The 23,522-nt window shown below is 36.0% G+C and overlaps 1 protein-coding gene across 1 annotated transcript in view; it reads left to right on the top strand.

Annotated features, from left to right (window-relative positions):
- LOC145782944 (uncharacterized) overlaps positions 1-23,522 on the top strand; it is a 34,177-nt gene that overhangs the window by 9,685 nt on the left and 970 nt on the right. The window contains exons 4-11 of the mRNA XM_082594704.1: positions 1,588-1,657; positions 1,755-1,891; positions 3,393-3,585; positions 7,112-8,752; positions 10,097-10,175; positions 11,136-11,235; positions 19,915-19,975; positions 23,296-23,365. Of these exons, the coding sequence (XP_082450830.1) occupies positions 1,588-1,657; positions 1,755-1,891; positions 3,393-3,585; positions 7,112-8,752; positions 10,097-10,175; positions 11,136-11,235; positions 19,915-19,975; positions 23,296-23,365 (2,351 nt within the window). The remainder of the gene's footprint in view (positions 1-1,587; positions 1,658-1,754; positions 1,892-3,392; positions 3,586-7,111; positions 8,753-10,096; positions 10,176-11,135; positions 11,236-19,914; positions 19,976-23,295; positions 23,366-23,522) is intronic.

Raw genomic sequence — 23,522 nt, 5'->3', positions numbered from 1 at the left:
GTTACACATTTTAGGAATTTTATTGCTCTAATCACAACATGACAACACTCAAAACAAGTTTGACATGATCAATGGCGTCATTGAAGGGTGTTGGCAAATTTAAGTAGCAAAATGAACAACTTATCAATAAAAGACCACCTTAGTCGGATTTACTAATTTTAGCTTTGGCTAACAACTTCTGAAACGGTGGAACAGTTTAATAATGAGACTTCATTTTATCGATTGTGAACGAAAATCCTGTCAAACGTCTTATCACTTTTTAACTCTACAATCTATTTTTAAAACAGTAAAAACAGTGCTCAGTCAAAAAGAATTCATTTGATCACTTGGTTTCTCACGGGGTTTATGAATTCATTTTTTTAAATTACAGATACACGCGCACGCAATGGAAATAAAATGTGTTAGTAGGCTACAATAGCGTAGGGTGTAAGCTTTGGGTGGTATCTTTATTTCTATCAAAGCTTGGTGATGTAACTTATCTAGTAAAATAAACAACCTGTAAACGTGCAGCTTATGATTTTACAAAGACATTGTCAAATTTTGCTAAAAGCGGTTTAGAACGTGTATTCAAATGTAATTTATACAAGCCCATTAATCCCATGCACAAAATACACTACATACAGTGTATTGCACAAAATGCACAAAATATGCTATATATAAATACACTATATATAGTATAAGGCTTTGCCACAAGGTAGAAATTTAAGAATCGTTTTTTAGCTCCATACTTGATTTTTCCAAAATAAATTTCACACTAAAGAAGCTTGGACTTTACACTGGACTTTGCATTAAACACTGCTTATCCAGAGAAGAAAGGACCATAAGACGATTAACCTTGTTCTCGCCTAAACTGATTTGGCTACGCACTAAGTATTATACAACCACAATTATCCTTTTGCAAAAAGTCATTTTAATGTGCAAAAATCGCACCTCGCAATAAATTCATTCGAAAAATACATCGTGGTTTTATATCGATCAAGACCACACGTTTCTGTCGTGGCAAGGTATTTCTGTTATACTTGAAAATACATAAGCTTACAAATATTGGCTTCCTCTTCCCATTCACCCAAACACGTGACTTCGTAAACGTAGAAATTTCAAGATCAAGCGGCGCTGGTTCGACTCTTGGTGTGTGCAACGCATTCTAAGGACTGCTCTCTATTCAACGGCACATAATGGATGGAATAATTCACCGGCAACAACACTTCAACAATCGGAAAACTTCACGCTGTAACCGGTCCTGCGTCAAAATCCTCTACAAGTATGCGAAACTACCAGGAATCACCTATCAAGGCTTTGCCAGTCCGAGCATAAAGATTCAAAAACCAAAACCAACTCCACTTTTCAACTATAGACATAAATCTGGATACCGGTACGAATAAAAAAAATATATGAAGCAGATCCAGTACTCTATGGACAGCAAGTCACCTCAAATGTAGGTGAATATTATAAATAGCATAACAAGAAAAAAATACTGCGATACAATTACAAAGATCATGAGTTAATTGCATTATTATTACATGACGAAAATGTGATATAAACCTCTTAGTACCAACTGCCAATAACGATCTGAAGTTTTGTTTCTAGCCAAACGAAGCCGCATACATGGAAACCATTGGACTACCCGCTAGCATTTATTTGGAATTTGTTGACGACGGTAAGTCAGTGAATTGTTTCCTGCATTTCAAGGCTACATTATTAAGTGGCTTTTCCGGTGTGCGCAATACTACATTGGACTTGTTCATCGCTTCTAGGTGTTGCTCAAACTAATCAAGAACTCGGCAGTCAGCAGTTTCAAGAAAACGGAATCTCAAACGGTGGCACAGCAATGGGCGGAAGAGGGTCCAAAAACAAATCTGGTGATAAAAAAGAATCTAACCAGGGAACCAAAGTAAAACTATAATTTTAGTTTACTGTAGCCTACTGTAGCTAAAATGTTGACATTTAGTCATTTGTTAAATTTTTGTCTATCGTGGAAAGAAGTTTTAGACAGTGTTTTGTAATGCAAATGCTATAATTTTTGACATGAGTTAATTGTTTCAGCAAAATAGTTGGTACACAAACCTTTTCCACCTCGCCCGACTCGACGTCGCTTGCACAGTAGTTTGTTTAATAGGGTCTGGTGTACATCAAATTTTTTCTCATGTATGAGGAAAAGTATAGTTTTCAATGTCTTAAATATCATATATAGCAACTCTACATAGAAAATAAAAGATAGATAGATAGATAGATAGATAGATAGATAGATAGATAGATAGATAGATAGATAGATAGATAGATAGATAGATAGATAGATAGATAGATAGATAGATAGATAGATAGATAGATAGATAGATAGATAGATAGATAGATAGATAGATAGATAGATAGATAGATAGATAGATAGATAGATAGATAGATAGATAGATAGATAGATAGATAGATAGATAGATAGATAGATAGATAGATAGATAGATAGATAGATAGATAGATAGATAGATAGATAGATAGATAGATAGATAGATAGATAGATAGATAGATAGATAGATAGATAGATAGATAGATAGATAGATAGATAGATAGATAGATAGATAGATAGATAGATAGATAGATAGATAGATAAAGAAGATATGATAAACTTGCTTTACATTTAATAGTCTATGAAGTAGTTGATGTGGAAGGTGTCGTGCTAGTCCACTCACTGAGTCAGAAGCCTACGCTGTCTGATGAATTTGGAGAAATTTATTTTTGAAATTGTCGCATGTGCAGTTCTAAACCGGTTGGTAGGCTACTTATGTTATATCACTATTGGATTATGCGACAGCGATATAGCTCTGGCCAAGGGTTTTCTAACTGCTTCATCTGCTACATACATGAATACCTTGGTTTAGAGAGGATTTAAAAAAAATATACTCAGGGACATGCATTTTTTTTTGCTACCAGAAGATATATCAACGAACTGAAATAAAGTATGGAAATCTTTACGAGAAATTTTTTTGCTTGAAATCGTCTCCAGAATAAAATTTTTGGATAACGAATATTTAAGGCATCAATGAGTCAATTAACCGGATCTTATCTTTAAGGATTTCAAAGCTTGTACTTACGTCGGTTTCATTGTAGATCATCTGTTTAATAAAGATCCCAATAATATCCATAAAAATCATTTTGTTTCTACGATATAGCAAAAACAGTTTATGAGAATACTTTGAAAAAAGAAAAAAGAATTTCTTGTCAACATTTGCATTTTCTAAAACAAAAAAATTAAAATTGTATGGTTCACACTTACCTGTATTTACAGTATGCAAAAAGTTATCCGTTAGCCTGTGAATTTATATTGTAGCCATAATGTTGACAATGCTTAAAATGCATTATGGGTTCTTGCATTATTTGGTTATTAAAACCATCTTTTTTAGAATGCAGAGCCCGTTATTATGACCACAGTAAAAGGAGAAGATGGAGAGATGATCTCAGTTCAGCTCAGAAAAAATAAGTTGCCCTCTTCAAATAATCTTATTCCGAGTCCTTCCTCTCCAAGATCAATTTCTATGCCATTTTCTAGTCCTCCTGCTCCTCCAACACCTAAACTTTCCCCTCCACCTCATCCAGGTGAGATCACACTTTAATTTTTCTATTTAGTTGCACCTCTCGTTGGAGATGGGAAAACCAGTTTATATAATGCAAGTTAAGTGCAATGTAATCGCAGAAATAAATAAGGGTGAAAGACGATTTCTCAAAGCCGTACGGTATGTGCCATATAGCTCTTAGTTGTTTTGTTTTGTTTTTTTCTTTCAGTTTTTTTTTTTATGTTGTACGTACAAGATGTTTACTTTGTCGACCCATAGCTACCTGAATATGGTTGACCTTATTCCACATTTACGCAGACTAAAGTGTAAACAGAATAAACTCCAAGCTTTCAGCTTATAAAATACAACAAAGGCACAACATTGTTACTTACAATGCTACTGTGTATATAGGTGTCCAACGTTTTTTTCGTAAACAGTTGTTCGTAAAACAATTGTTCGTAAACAATTGTTCGTAAAATTGATTCTTCGTGACACAATTCTTTGTAAAGCATTTTTTTGTGCATGCAATTGACCGTAATAGGCTACTAATCGTTGGTAAAATAGTTACAATTCTTTACGAACAATTAATTAGGGTAGCGTATATGCTAGAGATGTGCTAGATGTGACGTGCTGTAGACGAGCAGACAGAGTGTAGACTGTAGAGTCCCTGATTCAGAATGGCAGCGAAAAAGGAAAGCCAAAACTTTTGTATGGTGGCCAGCTTTATTACAAAGATTATAGTGCACTTAACGCACAAGGGCAAGAAACTACTTATTGGAGATTTGAGCATTTTCAAAGGAAATGTCCTGCACGAGTAACAACAGGGGCGCCGAAACAATTTTTGACTGGAGGGGCAGGATTATGAAAAAGGGCACTTTTGTTGCTGAAAGGCCAACTTTTTTTAAACTTTTAAAGTAAGATATAGCGATAATGCTCATCTATCAGCTCACTATCGAGTAATGATACAAGTGTCCGGTATACAAAGAAGGACATCATGCTATGTTATAACGATGTAACCTACTGTGTTGCAAAATTTGTGCTGTGAATATTATTTTGAGCTTTTGATTGCAAGCTTTTGATTAACGATTTCAAAACTATTTTCAATGTCGAATATCTCGAAAACTAGAGCCAATTCGAAAAAACTAAGTGCATTTTCGGAATCAGGGGCCTTGCAATACTTTAAAACGACTCTCATTTTTATTTGTGCCAAAATATTTTTGTTAGCCTGTGTTATAATTAGGCTAAAAGCGAATAGCAGAAATTGTTATATTGCAAAATGTGCAGTAGCTTACATGACTTTAAAAGAGCACCATTTCCCCCTGTCCCTCCATGATGCCCCCCTGCCCCACGCTTCCGGCGCCCCTGAGTAACAACTGAAAAATTGTTTACAAACAATTGACCTATCACCTATTTACAAGCAATTCACTATACGAACAATTGATGTATACGAAGCAACGATTTACGAAGAATTGTTTTACGACCCAGCTAGAAATTTCACGTGTATTACACGTAGATTCTACGTACCTTGGGTCGTGTATTATACGTTAATTTTCACGTATAATACACGCATATGTGTAGACACTATTTCACGTGCATTACACGTGTATTTGGTGGTGGATTTTACGTGTTTTACGCCCGCATTACACCTAATTTCCTCGTATCTGACAACACTAATACACGTGTTTTCCACGTATATTTGGTGGTGGATTTTACGTGTTTTACACCCGCATTACACCTAATTTCCTCGTATCTGACACGTAGATTCTACGTACCTTGGGTCGTGTATTATACGTTAATTTTCACGTATAATACACGCATATGTGTAGACACTATTTCACGTGCATTACACGTATATTTGGTGGTGGATTTTACGTGTTGTACACGCGCATTACACCTAATTTCCTCGTATCTGACACGTAGATTCTATGTACCTTGGGTCGTGTATTATACGTTAATTTTCACGTATACTACACGCATATGTGTAGACACTATTTCACGTGTATTACACGTATATCTGGTGGTGGATTTTACGTGTTTTACACCCGCATTACACCTAATTTCCTCGTATCTGACACGTAGATTCTAAGTTCCTTGGGTCGTGTATTATACGTTAATTTTCACGTATAATACACGTATAAGTGTCGACACTATTTCACGTGTATTACACGTATATTTGGTGGTGGATTTTACGTGTTTTTACACCCACATTCTACCTAATTTCCGCGTACCGTATCTGAAATCAACAATTTAACACATTTGTATTTATTTAACACATTTGTATAACACATATTGTCGAGTAACGTATAAGAGGCTACTGTCCAATTGTGACCCTTCTAGCACTCATTCGGAGAGTTAACGCTTGTTTTGAACTTTATTTGGAATTAGAGAAGAAAAAGAGCAATAGCAGTGGTGGGAATCGAACCCGCGTCAATGAAAGCCAACCAGCTGACAAAACCCCTAAACCAACCAGCTGACAAAAAATCCATCACTTAATTTGCTTTCTATCATCTTCTTTTTGTCATTTTTACGTCACTTAAACCGGGCTTATGATTGGTTGGCGGTTTCATTCTAGTCATTTTTAGTGGCAGAATTTCGACTTGTTAAAGTGGCTACCGTACCAAACCTTAGTAAGTAATTGTTTAATATCAGTAAGCGAGACCACTTAAATTTACACTAAGAACTATCGTTAAAAGATCACATTAATTTGCGACTAAAAAATGTCATGAAGTTTCCTTTTTACATAACGTAATAAAAACGTGTAAAGACACCTACAAAAACACATAATCTAACTTATATCCTAAAAAATGCGGAGGAGCGTGGTTGACACCAATCCACTTGAGTGGAGAATTCTTTCTGTTTATACCGTCCTTGGGAGGTAGTTTTACCTAACACAGATTAAAAATTGCCCAAATGAACGAAAGAACTTCAACACGTTTAATATACATGGAAAATACGTGTTACTTTTCAACAGATGGAAACGTGCAATACACGTGGAAACAACATATAATCAAAATACAAAAAATCCCGGTAAAACATCCTTATGCTCGGGTAAACATTTTTTCTCTTTTGTATGCCCTCTTCTGGGTGTGATTTTACCTTATATACCTTAAAAATTAGTCAAATAATCATAGGATTTTGAACACGTGTAATATACGTGGAAAACACGTGTTATTTTTGCAAGCGTTATATTCAAAAAATAATCCCTGATAAAACTTCTAGAATCATATTTACAAACTAGTCATACTAAATGATAGCTAAAATATGTCTCTAAAAAAATGTTTTTTAAACAAGTGAATTTGTGTTGGTGTACACAAACTCCTTAATAACACCTGAATTCTACCTAAGATACCATACTACCTAAAATCAACCAAAAATCAACGTGTAATATACGTAGCTTTCTAGCTGGGGAAGAATTAATTTTACGAACAACCGTTTACGAACAATATTGTTTTACGAACAACTGTTTACGAACAATTCACCTATAACCGTGTATATATCATGCTATGCCAAACAATTAAGTCATTTTCACCATAAACAGCATGATTTGAAATTGGTCTTATGTTTCCCAGGACAAAGACCTCTCCCTCCGACGCCATTAGAAGAAAAGCACATCAGTGGCGTTTTTGAAGCTCGCGGTAGTGGTGATGGGGAAGACTTCGAAGTTATTGATCGCAAGTCTTCCATGCCAAAAGATCCTCCACCTCTTCCACCTACTCTTGCCCAACCTCCTCCTCTTCCTAGAACAGCATCTAATTATGCTCCTAAACTTCCATATAGGCCCCCAACAAATAAATTGCTCCCTACTAACACAGAACTTTCAACCCCATCAGCTTCACCGCTAAAGAAAAGTGGGAAAGTTCCTCCCGTTCTTCCAACAAAACCAAAACTTAAGAAATTAATCAAAGAAGATCAAAATGAAGACCAAGTTGATCAACCGATTGATAAAAATTTCCTCAAAGACACTAGCAAAGAAAAATCTCCAACTTCATCGCAGAAACTTCATCCGATTGCAGAAATGATACTAAAGAGACAAAACAACGGACAATCTCCTCGTTTACCAGCAACTTCTGTGAATTCAATCAACAATGAAACTTCTTCTACAACAAATAAAACATCTTCTTCTTTAAATATGAACAAACAGGCGTCTTCAAATATCGTGGAATCCATTCATTGCTTTTCAGGGGTTGGAGCAGAACTTCAACAGCCATCCAATTACCCATCCAACACCAATAACCCTGTACCACAAATCATTTCATCCTTGCACAAAACTCCCATGAAGAAGCCACCATCAATACCATCAAAACCTACCTTTTCATCATCATCATCTCCTAACCATCAGGTGACCGAAAATACTGTTACTCTCAAGCCTCCTCCTCTACTCAATAAGCCTGTTTCTTCAAAACCACTTCCAAGTTCTCCGAAACCTTCATCTGAATCTTTCAATCTAAGATCACAGTTGAAACCTTGCCCACCAAAAATTTCACAGAAGCCTGAAACTTCCAGCAATCTAGCTACATCCGTTATAGCTGCAAAGCTATCTAGCGAAAATGTTGGTTCTACAAGTACACAGACTGCTCTTTCCAAGTCACCTTCCACTCTTCCAAGAACAAAACCGGTTGTTTTAAAAGCAACTGATCCCGAACAAGATAGATTAAAGGACATTGAATCTTCAGAGGAAGCAAAGTGTGGAAAAGAAATTTTTTGCAATCGCCGGAAGAGTGGTTATACTTTACATAAACTGCAAGCTGAACGTTTAGCTTTGGTAGATGATGTGGATGACTATACAACAACCGTTACTTGTGCTCAGGACAATAATCAAAACAATCCTGTATCTTCTCAGCAAAACAATCCCCAGTCTTCAATGATTGATGAGGAAGTCAATGAGGAGAATACTTACCATTCCATAGAGGATCCACCCACCTATGTTCAAAATAGAAAACTTGTCTCAAGTGGCACTTCTCTGGTGCAAACTCAACTTCACGCAGCAGCAGCACCTCCAACATTGCAATTCAAGACAAGTCAAGTTTTCAATGCGTCTGACATTTCTACTCCTTCACCGAAAAAAAGTCCGCGTGAAAGAATTCTTTCTCAAACTTCGAAAACAGGAACTCTTTCCTCACCTAAGTTGAAGCCCAAGCCTCGCCCCAATGTCCCACCACCTCCAAGACCAAACCAAACGATAGAAAAATCACAAACCACTGAAGAGAAACGTAAGAAATGACTGTAAAGTTATGTTTAAATAAAGCTTTTGATATTACTTTATTTATGTTCTCAATGAAAAAGTATGTCCGTTTCAGTGCCATATACTATATAGTACTATATAGTGTAATTGATGATAGTGATGATGATGATGATAGTGTAATTAGCTGAGGCTTCTTGTGCAGGAATCCATGATTACTTAGAAAGAATGTAAATTCCTTGGAATAGTTTACTTCATTTAAACGTCCAAACTCATTCTAAACATTTGATTACATTACAACGTTTCATCAATCAGATCGAATGGATTTCTTCAACAAGATCAAAACAAAAAATGCATATTATTTCCTAACTGCAGATTAGCGATGTTCTACATCAAGCTCGGAAAGATTCGGTATCTAGCCAATCTTTTTTACGCAACAAATATACTGTGATTTAAATTTCTCTAGACCATAAAAATAGTATAAGTGCATTTCATAACCGGAAACTTATTGTTTTCATGTTATGATTCAAACTATTCCTGTTTATTTTGCAACAAACCGTCATAGATGGCAGGCTACCGCCTTCAATGCCGTATGAGCATCATTGAGTCTCCTTCATCCCTGAAATCCATCTGTGGCTCAATTTGTTTACGAGTACGCCTAAAATGGTTGGCTTTGATGTTTTTTAAATCATGGGCCTGTTCGAAAATGGGGCAAGAAATTATTTGGCTTGGGCCACAAACTCTTTCAATGTATGAAAATAAAATATTCACTTCCATAATTTTAGCAAAGAATCAATTTTCTCACATTCTCTAAAAAAGAATAGTTAGTCTGCAGACAACGCTGTAATTGCCATTAAAGACTACCAGCCACAACCTTTTTTTTTTTAGTGCTCAAGAGGTCGCCATGCTCTGAGGCTACTGCATGAACGTGGTGGCCATTTTCAAAGTTATTAGGACTTGTAGTGTTTAATTCTCTGATTAAACCCCCAGTCCTACGGTCCCATAAAGAGCTTCATTAGTGGAAGCTATTATAGTTTAGCGCTATTTTTTGCTTTCATAAATATTGTTTAACAACAAATATACAGTTTTTACTTTAGTTGTTTTATTACGTCTTTATTCTCCTTTTGAGGAAAATTGACTTTGACGATATGTGTTGAATTTAAGCATAACAGAAAATTATACCACAACAAAAATATTTCACCTTAAGAATTTTGAAGTTAGTGTCAATGACATAGATCTAAATGCAGATGATCATCATCATATTATGTGGTGCTCCTCAAATGCACCTTGCTTGCACATGTGCCTATGTCCTCATAAAGAAGTTCCTTTTACGTTAATCGTTACGAAAACCATGGTTTACAATATTTGTGTTTAGAAAAGCCTACTCCAAGTCGGCCACCACCACCATCGGCAAAAAAGATACAAGAAGCTAGAAAAAGACGTGAAGTTCCTAAGTAAGCAGCATCATGATGCAGACATTACCCCTGGACAACTATTTTTAAATTGATTTAAATTGCATCAAATTTACATCCTAATGTTAGATAAATTTTGAGGTGAACCGTCAAAGTTCCTCTCTTTAGCCTATCTTGAATTCTTGGGTTTACTGTCTGGGATTATGACCATATCTTTTAGAAAGTTTTTTTTTACAGTAAGCCTATAAAGTTTAACAGTTTTCCTTGTAGATTTGTTTGTATGCAAGGATTTGAAACCTCCAGCATACGTTTCATTACCTAGGTTGGCAATTTGAAATTTTTCGTTCAAGTTGAAGTGATGAGCAAACATCTTAACAGGTTTTTAACAGAAAAATGAAAAGTGTGGTAAGAAGAGTAACTTACGCCATTTTGGTTCTGAGAAGAGTGCATTATTCAAAGTGTTACCAACCAGATCAGTAAATTTTTAAACAAAGTGCTATTTTTATCAAGTAGGTTGGTTGGTTTTGAAGTTTTATCCTCTGACTGACAAAGCCTTGATCGGTTATTCCTGGTAGTTTCGCATACTTGTAAAGGCTCTTGACGCAGGACCGGTTACCGAGGTTGTCAGATTGAAGTTTTCCGATTGTTGAAGCGTTGTTGCTGGGGAATTATTCCATTCACTAGGTGCCGCTGAATGGAGAGCAGTCCTGAAATGCGTCCAAGTAGCTCAAAAAACACCCAGTGGTCTTTGTTTGGTTATGAATAATAACCTGCTATACACTATATTTCGCAGCACCACTAGTAACCAGCTGATAACTTTTTTTTTCTCGAGTTTACCACTTCACTGGACTCCTTATGAAATTGAGACCAAGCGTTACAGTCTACGAATGTAAAAACTCGGATCTGCTGATATCAAAACTTACGATTTTTAAAATTTGAAAAACAAAAACACTATCTTAATACTCAAGCCGTTAATTAGCACGCAATTTTGTCTGCTTGCAGAATACATAGCGAGCGGCAGACACCTGTTGGTTCAAATCAATCTTCACCGTCAAACACTAAAAACAAATTTAAATTTGTGGCCACCAAGAACCCTCCCCAGGTAGGTAACCTTGTATTACAGTATTTCACTTAGTATGTGTTTTTGCGATTAAGCAAGTTTAGAAATTGATATTGGCAAAACAAACTGAGCTTCACTGAGGGCAAAACTAGCCTCTTGATTGTTAAAATCGATATATGGTACAATGTAGCTGTAAAATTTACAGCATCTGCAAATTGTGCAATGTTTTTTTTTTTTTAATAAGGCTCAGCTCTAAGCCAAAAATGTTTGAGTTTGTTTTTACATTTCTTTGTAGTTTGAATAATGTTGTTCAACTCCTTTACTGTACTTTGTTGTCTATTCTATGTCATTGGTTGTTGCTGTTGTTAAACATCTTATTCAGTGGGATGGAATGAAAACTGTTCATGTTCCTTTTTTTAAATTGCTATTTAACTGGGTGCAAAAGGTGCCAAGGTTGCAAAGGGTCTATATAATTTTAATCAAATTATTTAATAACTTTCGTAGCTTTAAAATTGAAAAGTAACTGGAAGATTTAAAATTCAAAAGTAACTTGTAGAAAACAACTCAAAACAGTGGCTGTTTTCCGAAGTGTTGTTTCTGTGTTTTTTTGGGTCGCTGTAAATTCCTTATTTGATGATGGACAGTTAAAATTTTCTGTAAAAAACAAGAATAGTTTTTATAAATTGCTCCTTGATTTTTCCAAAAACATTCCTTTCTCAAACTAACTGAATAAAGTAAAGTCACTTATGTAACTAAAACAATGAAGAGCGACTACGCCCCAAGACAATATAATGGACAGCGTGATTTCTGTTTTAATCTCATTATTTCTAACATAAGTTCACCTCTTGGCACCTTTTGAACCATGGTGGCCTATATAAGAGGTCTTGACAACGCTCATGCTGCTGTCTGGACTGGAGGCTGATTGTCAGGATTTTGCTGTCTGGCGTTCAGTGGCGCCGCCAGACCTTCAACATTGGGAGGGCAAAATATTAACAGTGCAAGACAGTAGCATAGTCAAAAATTTTGAAAGGGGGGGTGTTGACAGCCGGCGGGCGAAGCCCGATGGCGTGTTCGCCGAAGACGACACCTAGCGGCGGGGGTCTGGTGGTCCTCCCCCAGAAAATTTTGAAAAATTACTTTCAGTTTGGTGCATTCTGAGAGCATTTTCAACAAAATTGTGGGTATGAATATTTCTGTAAAATGGTGCTGTCCGGTAGCATAGCAAAAGGATAAGATCATGTTTTCTTCGGCATTTTTCGGAAATAAAGCTAAGTCTCTATGTTTTCTTGTTGTTAATTCCAGACTGAGATATTTGAATGTTTGGTATTGGCAAAACTCGCTCTTTTAATGCAGTTTCGTTTAAAATTAGGCAAACTTTGCTTTAGAGACATAGGTTGATTGCTTTTTTTGCGAGATTATTACAGTTTTATTATTTATCAATTTTCTCCTTGGTTGATTCAAAAAACGATCTTATTCCGGTAAGTCACTAACTTTTATGCTCTGAAGTCAACCCAAAGTTTAGAAAATGTAACGTCATAGATGTCATACATCTTGATGAGTGTCAAACAAAAAGCTTTGAGACAATGAAGTTACTTTAGGCTATTTCTGATATATTCAAGTTTTGTATAAAGAATAGCTGTTTAGATGTTAATCTAGATCGAACAAGCGATCTCAGCAGTTGCAGATGGCTTGCATCCTTGCACAGTTTGACGAGAAACTACATCATAGGCTACAACTTTTCTTGTAAACAATGTATTAACATCCGTAAATTCAATTTGAAAGGTTGAAACCCCCGAACCCCCCTCCCTTGGCTACGCCACTGGTGCAAGACATGCAAGACAGTGGTATATTATTATTTAATTTCTCTTGTTTTCTACCAGGGCTGGAAAAAATGTTTAGCTTCCCGGGAATCTGTTTTTTAGAGAAAAAATTTTCCGCGGCTTACAATCACGATAATGAGAACCTTATATTTTACTGATCTCCGGAGCTGACGTAAACCTTAAAAGTCATGTCGACATATTCTTGATGCCCCCCTTATCGAAAATTGTTCTTTGTAATACCGCTTTGAAGGAGGATTACGACTATGAACAAAAGAGTAAATTTTAAACTTCATTTTGTATTGAAAAGACATGACGTATCGTCTTCCAACCTTAGTTATATATTTTTTCATTACATAACGTCTTGTAGGAATAAATTGAAAATCAGTATGATCACTCAAAATCAAAGCAATGGGACTACGAATCCTCACTAAACCAATCAATCAATGGTCTTGTTGCACTGAAGATGACAACCTTATATTTCACTGATCCCCGGAGCTGACGTAAACCAGGCATAGATCTGTTGACTTAATGCAAACCCTTTGAAGGTTGGGGGGGGCTGTCAATTCAACTTTTTTGTATCAACAGTTGTAGGCCTATCTCTAAAACCACTGAGGCTGCGACTACGAGATTTCTTGACTTTTCCTAACTTTTATTCACCTCTATTGAGCTGAAATTTTGAGCGAATAAAGGTTATAAATTGAAAGATATAAGGCATTTCTCAGCACATCCTCTGAAATATTTCATATTCTATTATGAAACATTTTCCCACCAGCTGGATGAAAGTAGCCTAATTAATTTGGCCCATGTCTCGTTAATCCTAACTGTTTCACAGCGTGAAGGGCATTGGCTGTATGTAAAATAATGTAAAAAAAATTAATCACAACATTATTATGCACGTTCTTCATTACTCTACCAAAAAATAATGTGTAAACTCACGCTACAAATTACACTCATAAGTGACCTCAACATTTCAACGTATATGAGCAGTTCTAAAATTTACATAGTTTTAATTTTCGGATATCCTCAGCGTGAATAATTTTACAAAGTGAATCCCAAATTTTGAAACCGTGCCAAAATAACAGAAATATCACTCCTAAAGCATATGAAGAATTGACAGCCCCCTCCCCCCCCAAACTGAGCAAGACTCCAAGATCCCAACCTTCTAAGGGTTAAAAGTCATGTCGACTTATTCTTGATGCCCCCCTTATCAAAAATTGTTCTTTGTAGTACCGCTTTGAAGGTGGATTACGACTATGAACAAAAGAATAAATTTTAAACTTCATATTTGTATTGAAAATACATGACGTAATGTCTTCCAACCTTATCACATTTTTTTCATTACGTAATATTTACCACCACCAAACCACTTTTGACGATCGAATTTGTAAATTTATTATTCGGTAAAATGTTTAGATGATGTCACGTCATTACGCTGATTTGAGATATAATTTCATTCATGACGTCGTATGGATGAAAAACTTTTACAAGTTTTATACTCTGCTGAGATTAAAGAAGAAACATAAATGATAAATATTGGAGAAATTGAGTCTGCTTTACAACTTAAGAATCGAACAACTCAAAACTGCTGAAACAAAACGTTTTGTTTAAGTGAAAGAATCACTGCAAGCAACCAATGCCAAAATGCGCGCGGAAGAAGTCATGGGAGTGTGAGGTATCAAAATTTTAACAGGTTGTTATTTTTTTACATCAATGTGACGTTAGTTAAAACTTTAAAAAGTCTATATCTTTGCTTCTGTAGAAAATCTTTTAATCTACTGCACAATTTAGTCATCAAGGTTTTCCATACTTTTTTTAAAGAGAGAGCTTTTACCTCCCCCCCTCTTGCAACTTGAGTTGACTTACTTAGGTTGGGATCCAAATATTAAAAAAAATATATTAACATGTATTGATAAAAAAGAAAAAGAAAAAAATATGATGCCCAAAACATTGGGGGGGCAGCTGCCCCGCCTGCCCCCCCCCCCCTGCCGGCGCCACTGCTGGCGTTTATCTCGGATAATTTGATATCTTAAAGCAAAACCAAGCCGCACTGAGTTGCACACAAGCTGAAGTGTGATGTGGCCTTTCTACTAAGCTTTCTTGTACATAAAGCACACTTCATCAGGCAAAAGAACGCATCTCATAATTGAATGATTTTACAATAATTATCAGTTGAGAACCAGCCAAAAATAAATGCTGTTGACAGCGGTAGCACATAAACATCAATATTCATTAACAAGGCACAATTATCATCAACATAACGTTATTGTTGGATCTAATCTACCTTGCTTGAAAATCAACGAAGATGTGAAGTTTACCTCATATGCTCCAACGTATATCCAACGTATACTTCGATTTTTCCAACTCACTCGGTGTCTGTGCACTTGCAGCTACAGTATAATTAATTATGCTTCCTAGTATATTTTCACACTTTTCAGACTTTAACAACACAACACAACTGTATGCTTCGTCACATTCAAGTTTGCTCGTGGGATAACTTTAATCCATTTAAGACGTTCCTGCTCATTTTTTGAAAACCTATAGACTGATAATTTTGATAAGCTTGAATCATAGTTTCCTTTACACAGTGGAACACAGCACTTTAATGGCATGATTAACTTGACACTAACAAGCAGCAACTGTAGCAGTGGTAGGCTCCTGTACTGTAGTTAGCTGAACGGATATTATTATTATTATTTTATTATTTATTTGCGTCAGACGAAGTTGTCCATATCTAAAAACAAAAACAACGAAATAATACACAAACTGCAAATGCACAAAGGTCACAGAGAGCCACTTTGGATGCCGTCGATTTAAAATTTCACTAAATGGGCTATCTACTGTTACAAATTTACATACAATGAGCGTTGGAAGAATTGAAAGTATTCAGAACGATAAAAACAATCAGATGACATCAGGTCTGATATAAAGCGATTTGAGGAGCGAATGCAACGGTTGATAAACGAAAACATGTTTTTCCTCAATAAAGCATCAAACGTTGTTATATTATACATCACTTGATATTCACGGGCACTGAAATAACGAGGCAAGTTGTGCAATATTCTAAAAGAATCATTATAAGCAACATGTAATCGTTTTATACTAGAAGATCTAAATTTGTTCCACAACTGGGATGCGTAAAAGGACATACAATAAGAGCGAAATACAATGTTTTTTACAGCGGGTGAGCATTTAGCGAAATGAGATTTTGCATTATTTGCAGCACAGTACTGAGAGCGTACCTGCCTTGAAATATCATTTTCATCTGAGAGAGAACTTTCAATCAATACACCCAGGTATTTTACAGAGTCCGTGAACACAATTTCAGATTTACCTAGATGTAGCAGAGGAGCACGTGAAAGATAAAAGTTTTTTGGGGAAAATAACATAGCCTACCAAATGACTTTTTAGAATTGAAAGTAATTTCAGGTTCAACAGCATACTTGTGGCAAACATCTAACAAATTTTATAAGCCACACAAACTAGGCGAGATGCAGCAAATGTCATCAGCAAACATAATATGATTTAGACAAGAGTTGCCAACATAGCAACCAACTTTTGTTTTATTGAGCTCATAAGAAAGCTGATCAATATATACTGCAAAAAGATAGGGGCTTAACACCCCACCTTGTCTGACTCCATTGGACACATTAAATGATTGGGACAGGTGACCTCCCACCTCACTTGCATGGTTTGTTTACTATACCAGTATTTCAATAAGCGAACAAAATATATAGGCACGTTGCGTGTGATAAGCGTTTTAAACAATAAATCATGATTGACTTTGTCGAAGGCTTTTGAAGCATAAAAAAAACAGAATATACAGGAGTGTCATGACTGATATAAGAGGACACTGCTTGTTTTAATAAGAAAACACTCATGTCAGTACTATGGCCAGACTTAAACCCAAATTGATTGTCACTAGTATTCAAAAAAGGCAATAGATGATTCAAAATAAAACGTTCAAACAGTTTTGAGATTACTGTAGCTACAGCAATAGGTCTATAGTTACCTGAATCTTGAATGTCGCCATTCAAATTCTTTACAATTGGGACTAGAACAGTGTCCAAGCAAGAATTTGGTACAACACCACGACTAAGACACATATTAAAAAGTACACTAATATAAAAACGAATAGAATAATCAGCATAACAAGATGTTCAGCTGAAATTTTATCAGCACCAGCAGCTTGCTTTAATGGCAGTTTGGCAAGCAAGGGACCAACTGTGTCCATGTTGCAACGAAATATTGAAAAATTATGATATTTATCCTTAGAAGAAATATACGAGTTAACAAATTCTTTTTCAGTGTTGGTTTTGCTGGAATTTAGCAAGGAGCTGTAATGATGCTTCCACATCTCAGCAATAGCTTCAGGACCTTTTACTCCACCAACATTTACAGGAAGAGAACTATTTTTGCGAGTAGATTTTTTTACCTTCTGCCAAAATGACTTTTGTGAGCTGTCCAAGTTGAGTGCTGAGGCAAGTGCATTAGCTCTATGTTGTTCAGAGGCATTTTTACAACGGCGAAAGGCTTTTTTAAACTCCTTTCGTTTATTCTGCATCAACTCATACAGATAACCATTCTGTTGTTTCCCATTTTTCACCCACATGATGTAAGTTTCTCTGGCAATAGCATGAGCCTGCTTAACTTCATTATTCCAACCAGGGACAAAACATTTATTGCATTTCTTCTTATCAACTTATTATACTGTATTTGTTTTACTGTAGGTTTACAACTAAAGGTAAAACAGTCATTATAGGCCAACTACTGACATAGGTGTAGGTAGCAAACAAAATTTTGGAGAGAGACTCATTTACCTAGATTTTAGCATACAAGACAGTTATTCAAAACTGAACAATGCAGAAAGGAATACCATACAACATCACATAGTTGCTTCTGTGCATTTTATGGTGTAAACCAACTTATTTCATATCTAAAACTCCAAACAAACCAGCTTTTCTACAGTTTTAGTAGGGTGCAACTTAGACCTACCATTATACTTGTGTAAGCTAGTATGTGAAACCTACTTGACTGCACACAAGGCTATTGGGGCAAATCATCATCTACAGAAATGTTTTTACACAAGACTAGGACGCAATACTTTGTAAGCAACACTAATTTTGCTTTACACAATACCTTGTACTTGCACTGCTCACAAGTTTACTACGCTCTAAACTTACGATACTCGCACTGCAGCTCCAGCCGCGATTTAAAATCAGCCGCCAGTCGAAGAAATCTCTCAAGCGTTGACATGACCTTTTACTAGAGGTCACCATGTTTTGAACCCCCAATTCAACTTAAAGTGCCCCTGACAGGTGGGATCCAAGTATAGTAACTTTTTAAAGCATTTCCTAGCGCAGAATTACACTTAGCGAACTTTTTAATCTTAACCTCGTAGCTCGACTGGTTAGGGCGTAACTTAATCAAACGACTGCTCCGCAGTGCCACCACAGGCGAAACTCCATATTTCACTGCTCTGGGACGACTTTGGTGGTATTACGTCATCCTAAGTGGACGTCGTTAGCAACAGATGAAACAAACGCTTCCTAGATGTAATTGGTGGATCACAGTTTGGTCGGAGTTGGTACAAGCGGTTGCTTTTTTCGAAGATTTATTGTTTTTTGCAGTTTAATAAAACTGTACTGGATACGTTCCTACAAAACCTAAAATATACTTTAAGTAAAAATGAAGAAATCGTACGAATCATCATTCATATTTAATTCATCATCACTATTCAAAAATAAATAAAAGTTCTCTCTCTCTCTCATAATGTGCCTTCAGTTGGCCATTGAAATCCTGTGTAACGGCCATCTGGATCTGGAAAATTGTTTCGGATTCGCCAAACAATGCATGACGGCATCACAATCCGATTGTTGCTTCCGAGAGCATCACCTTGTAGTATACACTCCAACACATGCCTGTAGGCATTTTTACTTTAGTGGTATTAACAAAATCATCTTCAGTGAAGTGAACATATACGACTAGTTTTGTATGGCCCATCCCACTTTCGAACACTTGAAGAAAACTTTGATCATTTTCTTCTCAGTACCTTGTTTTGTGGGAAAGTGGGAAAAGAAAGCACACGGTCTTTGTCACTGACAATGTCACATAAACAGCAATTTGTAGGCATTGCCTCAACCATAAATCAAAGGTGCTGTTTGTGAAATACTGTTGTTACACTGCAAATGGCTATAGCCAGATTAGGACAAATAAAAAAGTATGAAAATTGTAGCCCTATGAAACTGCAATTTCAATTGAATTGAGATGCTGTTTGATAAAAGTAAACTCAACCTATTTGATCGAAACCTGATAGTAATAGGCCTAATAAGTTCACTTTTTCATTTCGGTAATTCTTAATTTGCGCATGCTTTAGACCAACAGAGCCCCACACATTCACGTTTTGCAGTAGTCGTACCATACTTTACCAAGTCATCACAGAGAAAGAATGTATCCTTCCCGCTTACTGTGACGTCACAGCGGTGTTGCCGTTTTTATTTTCGCAATTGAATGAGTGCCAGATTCACCGATGTCAACGAAAGTTTGCAAGCGTGTAACTTAGTAGCCTGTTGATATTTTTTACGATTTGCTGGTCAGGGAAGTTTGTTAGTGTCATCTTTTTGGTATCTTAGGTAAATTTAGCAAATTTATTTACCTGTCAGAGGCACTTTAAGTTTGGCAAAAATTGGGATCGACCATTCTTAATCACCCTATTTTTTATGTCAACTCTGATTGACACTCTTTAACTTGTGAGCTAATACTCATCGAAGTCGATGATGACTCAACATCATCCACAGCTGCTCGTCCTATGTGGTTGACTTGCTATGTTTTGTACTATTCTATAATTAACTACTTGTTATCAAGCTTAACTTTGTTTTATGAAACATGCGACATTTCAATACAGACTCATCAGACAAAAACTCGCCAACTCTCAAATCCTGATGTATCTTCTGTAAACTCTGAAGGTGAGTATGGCTATTGCCCAGTATCTCTAAAATGCTTTTTTTGTAAATAAGCTTACAAATTGTTTTGCTCCTTATTAAAATATAAAACTAACCTTTATTGAAAATGTAAAATCAGTTCTGTTTATAGCAAGGTCTTCGACTTTGTGGATTGAATGTACCATGACTATCTCTAGTGACAAGCCATGGCATCGTGCAAAGTTTGAAACGACTAAAGTCTGAAGGTCCACTTCAAACTTAATATCTGTCATAGGTGCTGTTTGGTCTAAGAAGTGATTGACATGGATCTTTAGTCTTTATCTACATTTTGCCAATTTTAAGTTACTTTTGTGCGATTTTAGCATGTGGCCTAAGCTAACGATTGGGCGAGTTGTGACAGTTCTGCATGAAATCAAAAGAACATTTGAGAGTAGCTTACTAGTTGCAGGTGAAAAACGTGATGCTATCTGCATGGTGCGCAAAACTCATTAAAAATTATTTTATTCCATTTTTAATGAGTAGGGGATATGCAGGACCTATTACACAGCGCTGTATTGTCTTTACTTCAAAATAAATATTTTTCTTTTTTTTTGGTTTTGGATCGAGATTTTAGTCCAACAAAGTTGTATGAAGCTTCGTGTGATAAAAGCTTCCAGTTGAAGAGAAACACAGGATTTTCAATTTTGGCGTCAAAATGTAAATTTGTCAAATTTGTCATTTGCGGGAGATTTAGTAATAAGGAAATAATTTTTGTTATTAAAGCTATTTGCAAAAGTTTGCGGTTGTGTGGTAATTAACCTAAGTTGTCACAAAATTTCAGAGTGATGGCTTGTGTAACTACTTTTGCATTTACTAAGAATTAAAAATGAATCCTTGAAGGACCTATTATACCGTAATGTCCAAAAAGCCTCTACAAGTATGCGAAACTGCCAGGATTAAGCTCTGCAAGAAGCTTTCCCAGTCCGAGGATAAAAATTCAATCAATCAATCAATCTTTTATACAACGAGTTAAAGCACTTGAAGAATTAACTTTTGCATGTTTCAAAATTAAACCTTACTTTTCTAGCAACATTATATTACACGCAAGCTACGAAAGTCATTTCAACAAAAATAATGAATTTTTGCCGTGGCAGAAAACAGTTTAACACCCTCCTTATGAAAAGCATCTCCCCAGTTAAGAGCAATTGATGTAATGCTAATCAATCATTATTTGGCAATTAAAGTGTCTGTAAATAGTATTATTATGTCACATTTTTATGTGCTTGTTTTCGTAAAAAAAAGTGAAAAAACGTGTTCTATTTTGAAATGTTTGCTTATGATAAATACTGTAGGTCATTCAGGGCAGGACCTGTTATACACTCTTCAAAACAGTTTTTGTAAGCTTTAACTTTGCAAAAATAAATTCGATTCTCGATATTTATACAGTCAATAAACATTGACTTTGACCGTATTTCCTAAAAAAATTGTCTAATTTTGATATGAGCTGAAAAAATGAGAGGAAAAAAGAAAAAAATGTATAATAGGTCCGGCATCTCCTCTAATGCTTTATACTGTATAAGTATTCCACTAAACATTGAAAACATAATTAAGATCAAAAACGATTGATTAAGGGTAATGTAGTGAAAACTACACCGGCCTTCAGTCACGTCTATAAGGATCGCACGTTGGCAAGGCATGTGTAGGCTATATAGATCGCTATGGGATGTACCAACAGCAAAATTCTTAAATGGCCTATTAATAAATTGAGAAATAGCATAAGAGAAGTTTCGGTAGATCATCAGTTATCGACAATTCGAGTCAGCAGATTACGATTAATGCACACAAAAAAAATAGTCTGCGAATTAAATGGTTATTGGTTACTTTGCCTAACTTGTAAACGATTAACTCATGATGCAACCAACCATAAGTAGATAGGCCTATACCTAAAAGAGCCAGGAAACTTCAAAAATAACTGGCAAGAGAACAATTATTCTCAAATGATAATTATTTGTCAAACTTACGTTTGGTTTGGAAGCAAAATTTCTTTGTTTTTGTTACAAAATCTTATCATTTGTTCAAAACGTACTACGACAAAGTAGAAATAATGGAGAAACAAAACGTAGGCCCCAGTGGCTTTGTGCTTTGATTAACTAAGTTGGCTGACTTATTACCACTCAGCGGTGTTACTAACGAAATATATCAAGAGGATATATGACTTAATTTTGTCGCAACTCGAAATTCTTTTTGTTTTGATTTCCTTTTCAATTACGTTGCTTGATGGTGAAAATTTGTTTGGTCCAAGTCGTTCCAAAATTTGTGGTTAATCGAATTTGGTTGCGAGCATCAGGGAAAGCAATTAATTGTGTTCATGCAATAGGCTACTTATCTGAAAATCTTAGTTCAGCGCAATTCGAAGTTACTTTTTCCAGATCATTATTAAAGGTCAGTTAGAGTTTGCGAGCAAGTAGCCTAACAACTTTGGTTCGAATCAGGGTTGCTAAAAACTACGATGAAGGCGAATGAAACAAGTTTTTTGCAATCCATCCGGTAAAAATTTCTTGCGCAACCCTACCCCACTGGGTTAGGGTCATAGGCTACAAAGTGGGTGACTAAAAACCTGCTTTTGTTTTACAACTTTGTCGGGTCACTCTGGAATGACGTAAGCCAAATGATGACGTCAAATAAAATGATTCATCAGGTAAATGGCATTACTTGTGCTCAGGTTTAGCTTGAGTGCAGAATTTTGTGTAGTTTCGTTCATTTGTTTTTCCTTGCACATTTTAGGCGTTTTTCAAAATTACCTTAGGGCGAAAAACACGAATTTAATCCGGGTTAGGCTACTTGCTTGCTGCAACTGGATGTGCAAACGCAATGAATTCAATATGTGGTTGGTAGAATAGTTGTTGTTGATGTTTTCTTTTTATTTCTGTCGTCTCGGAAGCAATGACAATTGAAAAATAAATGAGGATGCAGTGATGTAGAAGGCAATGGAGCTGTTAAGTATTAACTATTAAATTAAAGCATACAAGACCGCCCCGTTAGCTCAGTGGTTACGCGCCCGGTTCAAGATCACGCGGCGCTGGTCTGACTCTCGGGGTGTGCGCTTGAGAAACACACTTCAGAACTGTTGTCCATTCAGGGCACCTAGTGAATGGAATAATTCCCCGGCAACAACACTTCAACAATCGGAAAACTTCACTCCGCCAATCTCGGTAACCGGCCCTGCGTCAAAAAGCCTCTACAAGTATGCGAAACTACCAGGAATAACCTATCAAGGCTTTGTCAGTCCGAGGATAAAGATTCAAAAACCAACCAACCAAGTTTATAAAAAACAGTATGTTGACACTTTTCTTTCCATTTTTTAGAAGATGCAACGTACAGTGCAATTGCTGATGTTTCAAGCGATTCTATCAGCACTGGAAGTGATGATACAAGGTACACCAGTCGACGATTACAAAAAATAGTGTTTTTTATAAAATTACATGGCAATTAAAAACTTAAATGGGAAAAAATTATTGTGCCTGCTCATGTTTTCGAGAAAATATTTAAACTTACATTCAGTTTTTAGAAAACGTGCAGTTTCATTTTGGAA

The sequence above is a fragment of the Aplidium turbinatum genome, chromosome 14 (assembly GCF_918807975.1).
Source record: "Aplidium turbinatum chromosome 14, kaAplTurb1.1, whole genome shotgun sequence".
Lineage (NCBI taxonomy): Eukaryota > Metazoa > Chordata > Ascidiacea > Aplousobranchia > Polyclinidae > Aplidium > Aplidium turbinatum.
Note: the sequence above shows the minus strand (reverse complement) of the source record. Positions and strands in the feature narration are given on the sequence as shown.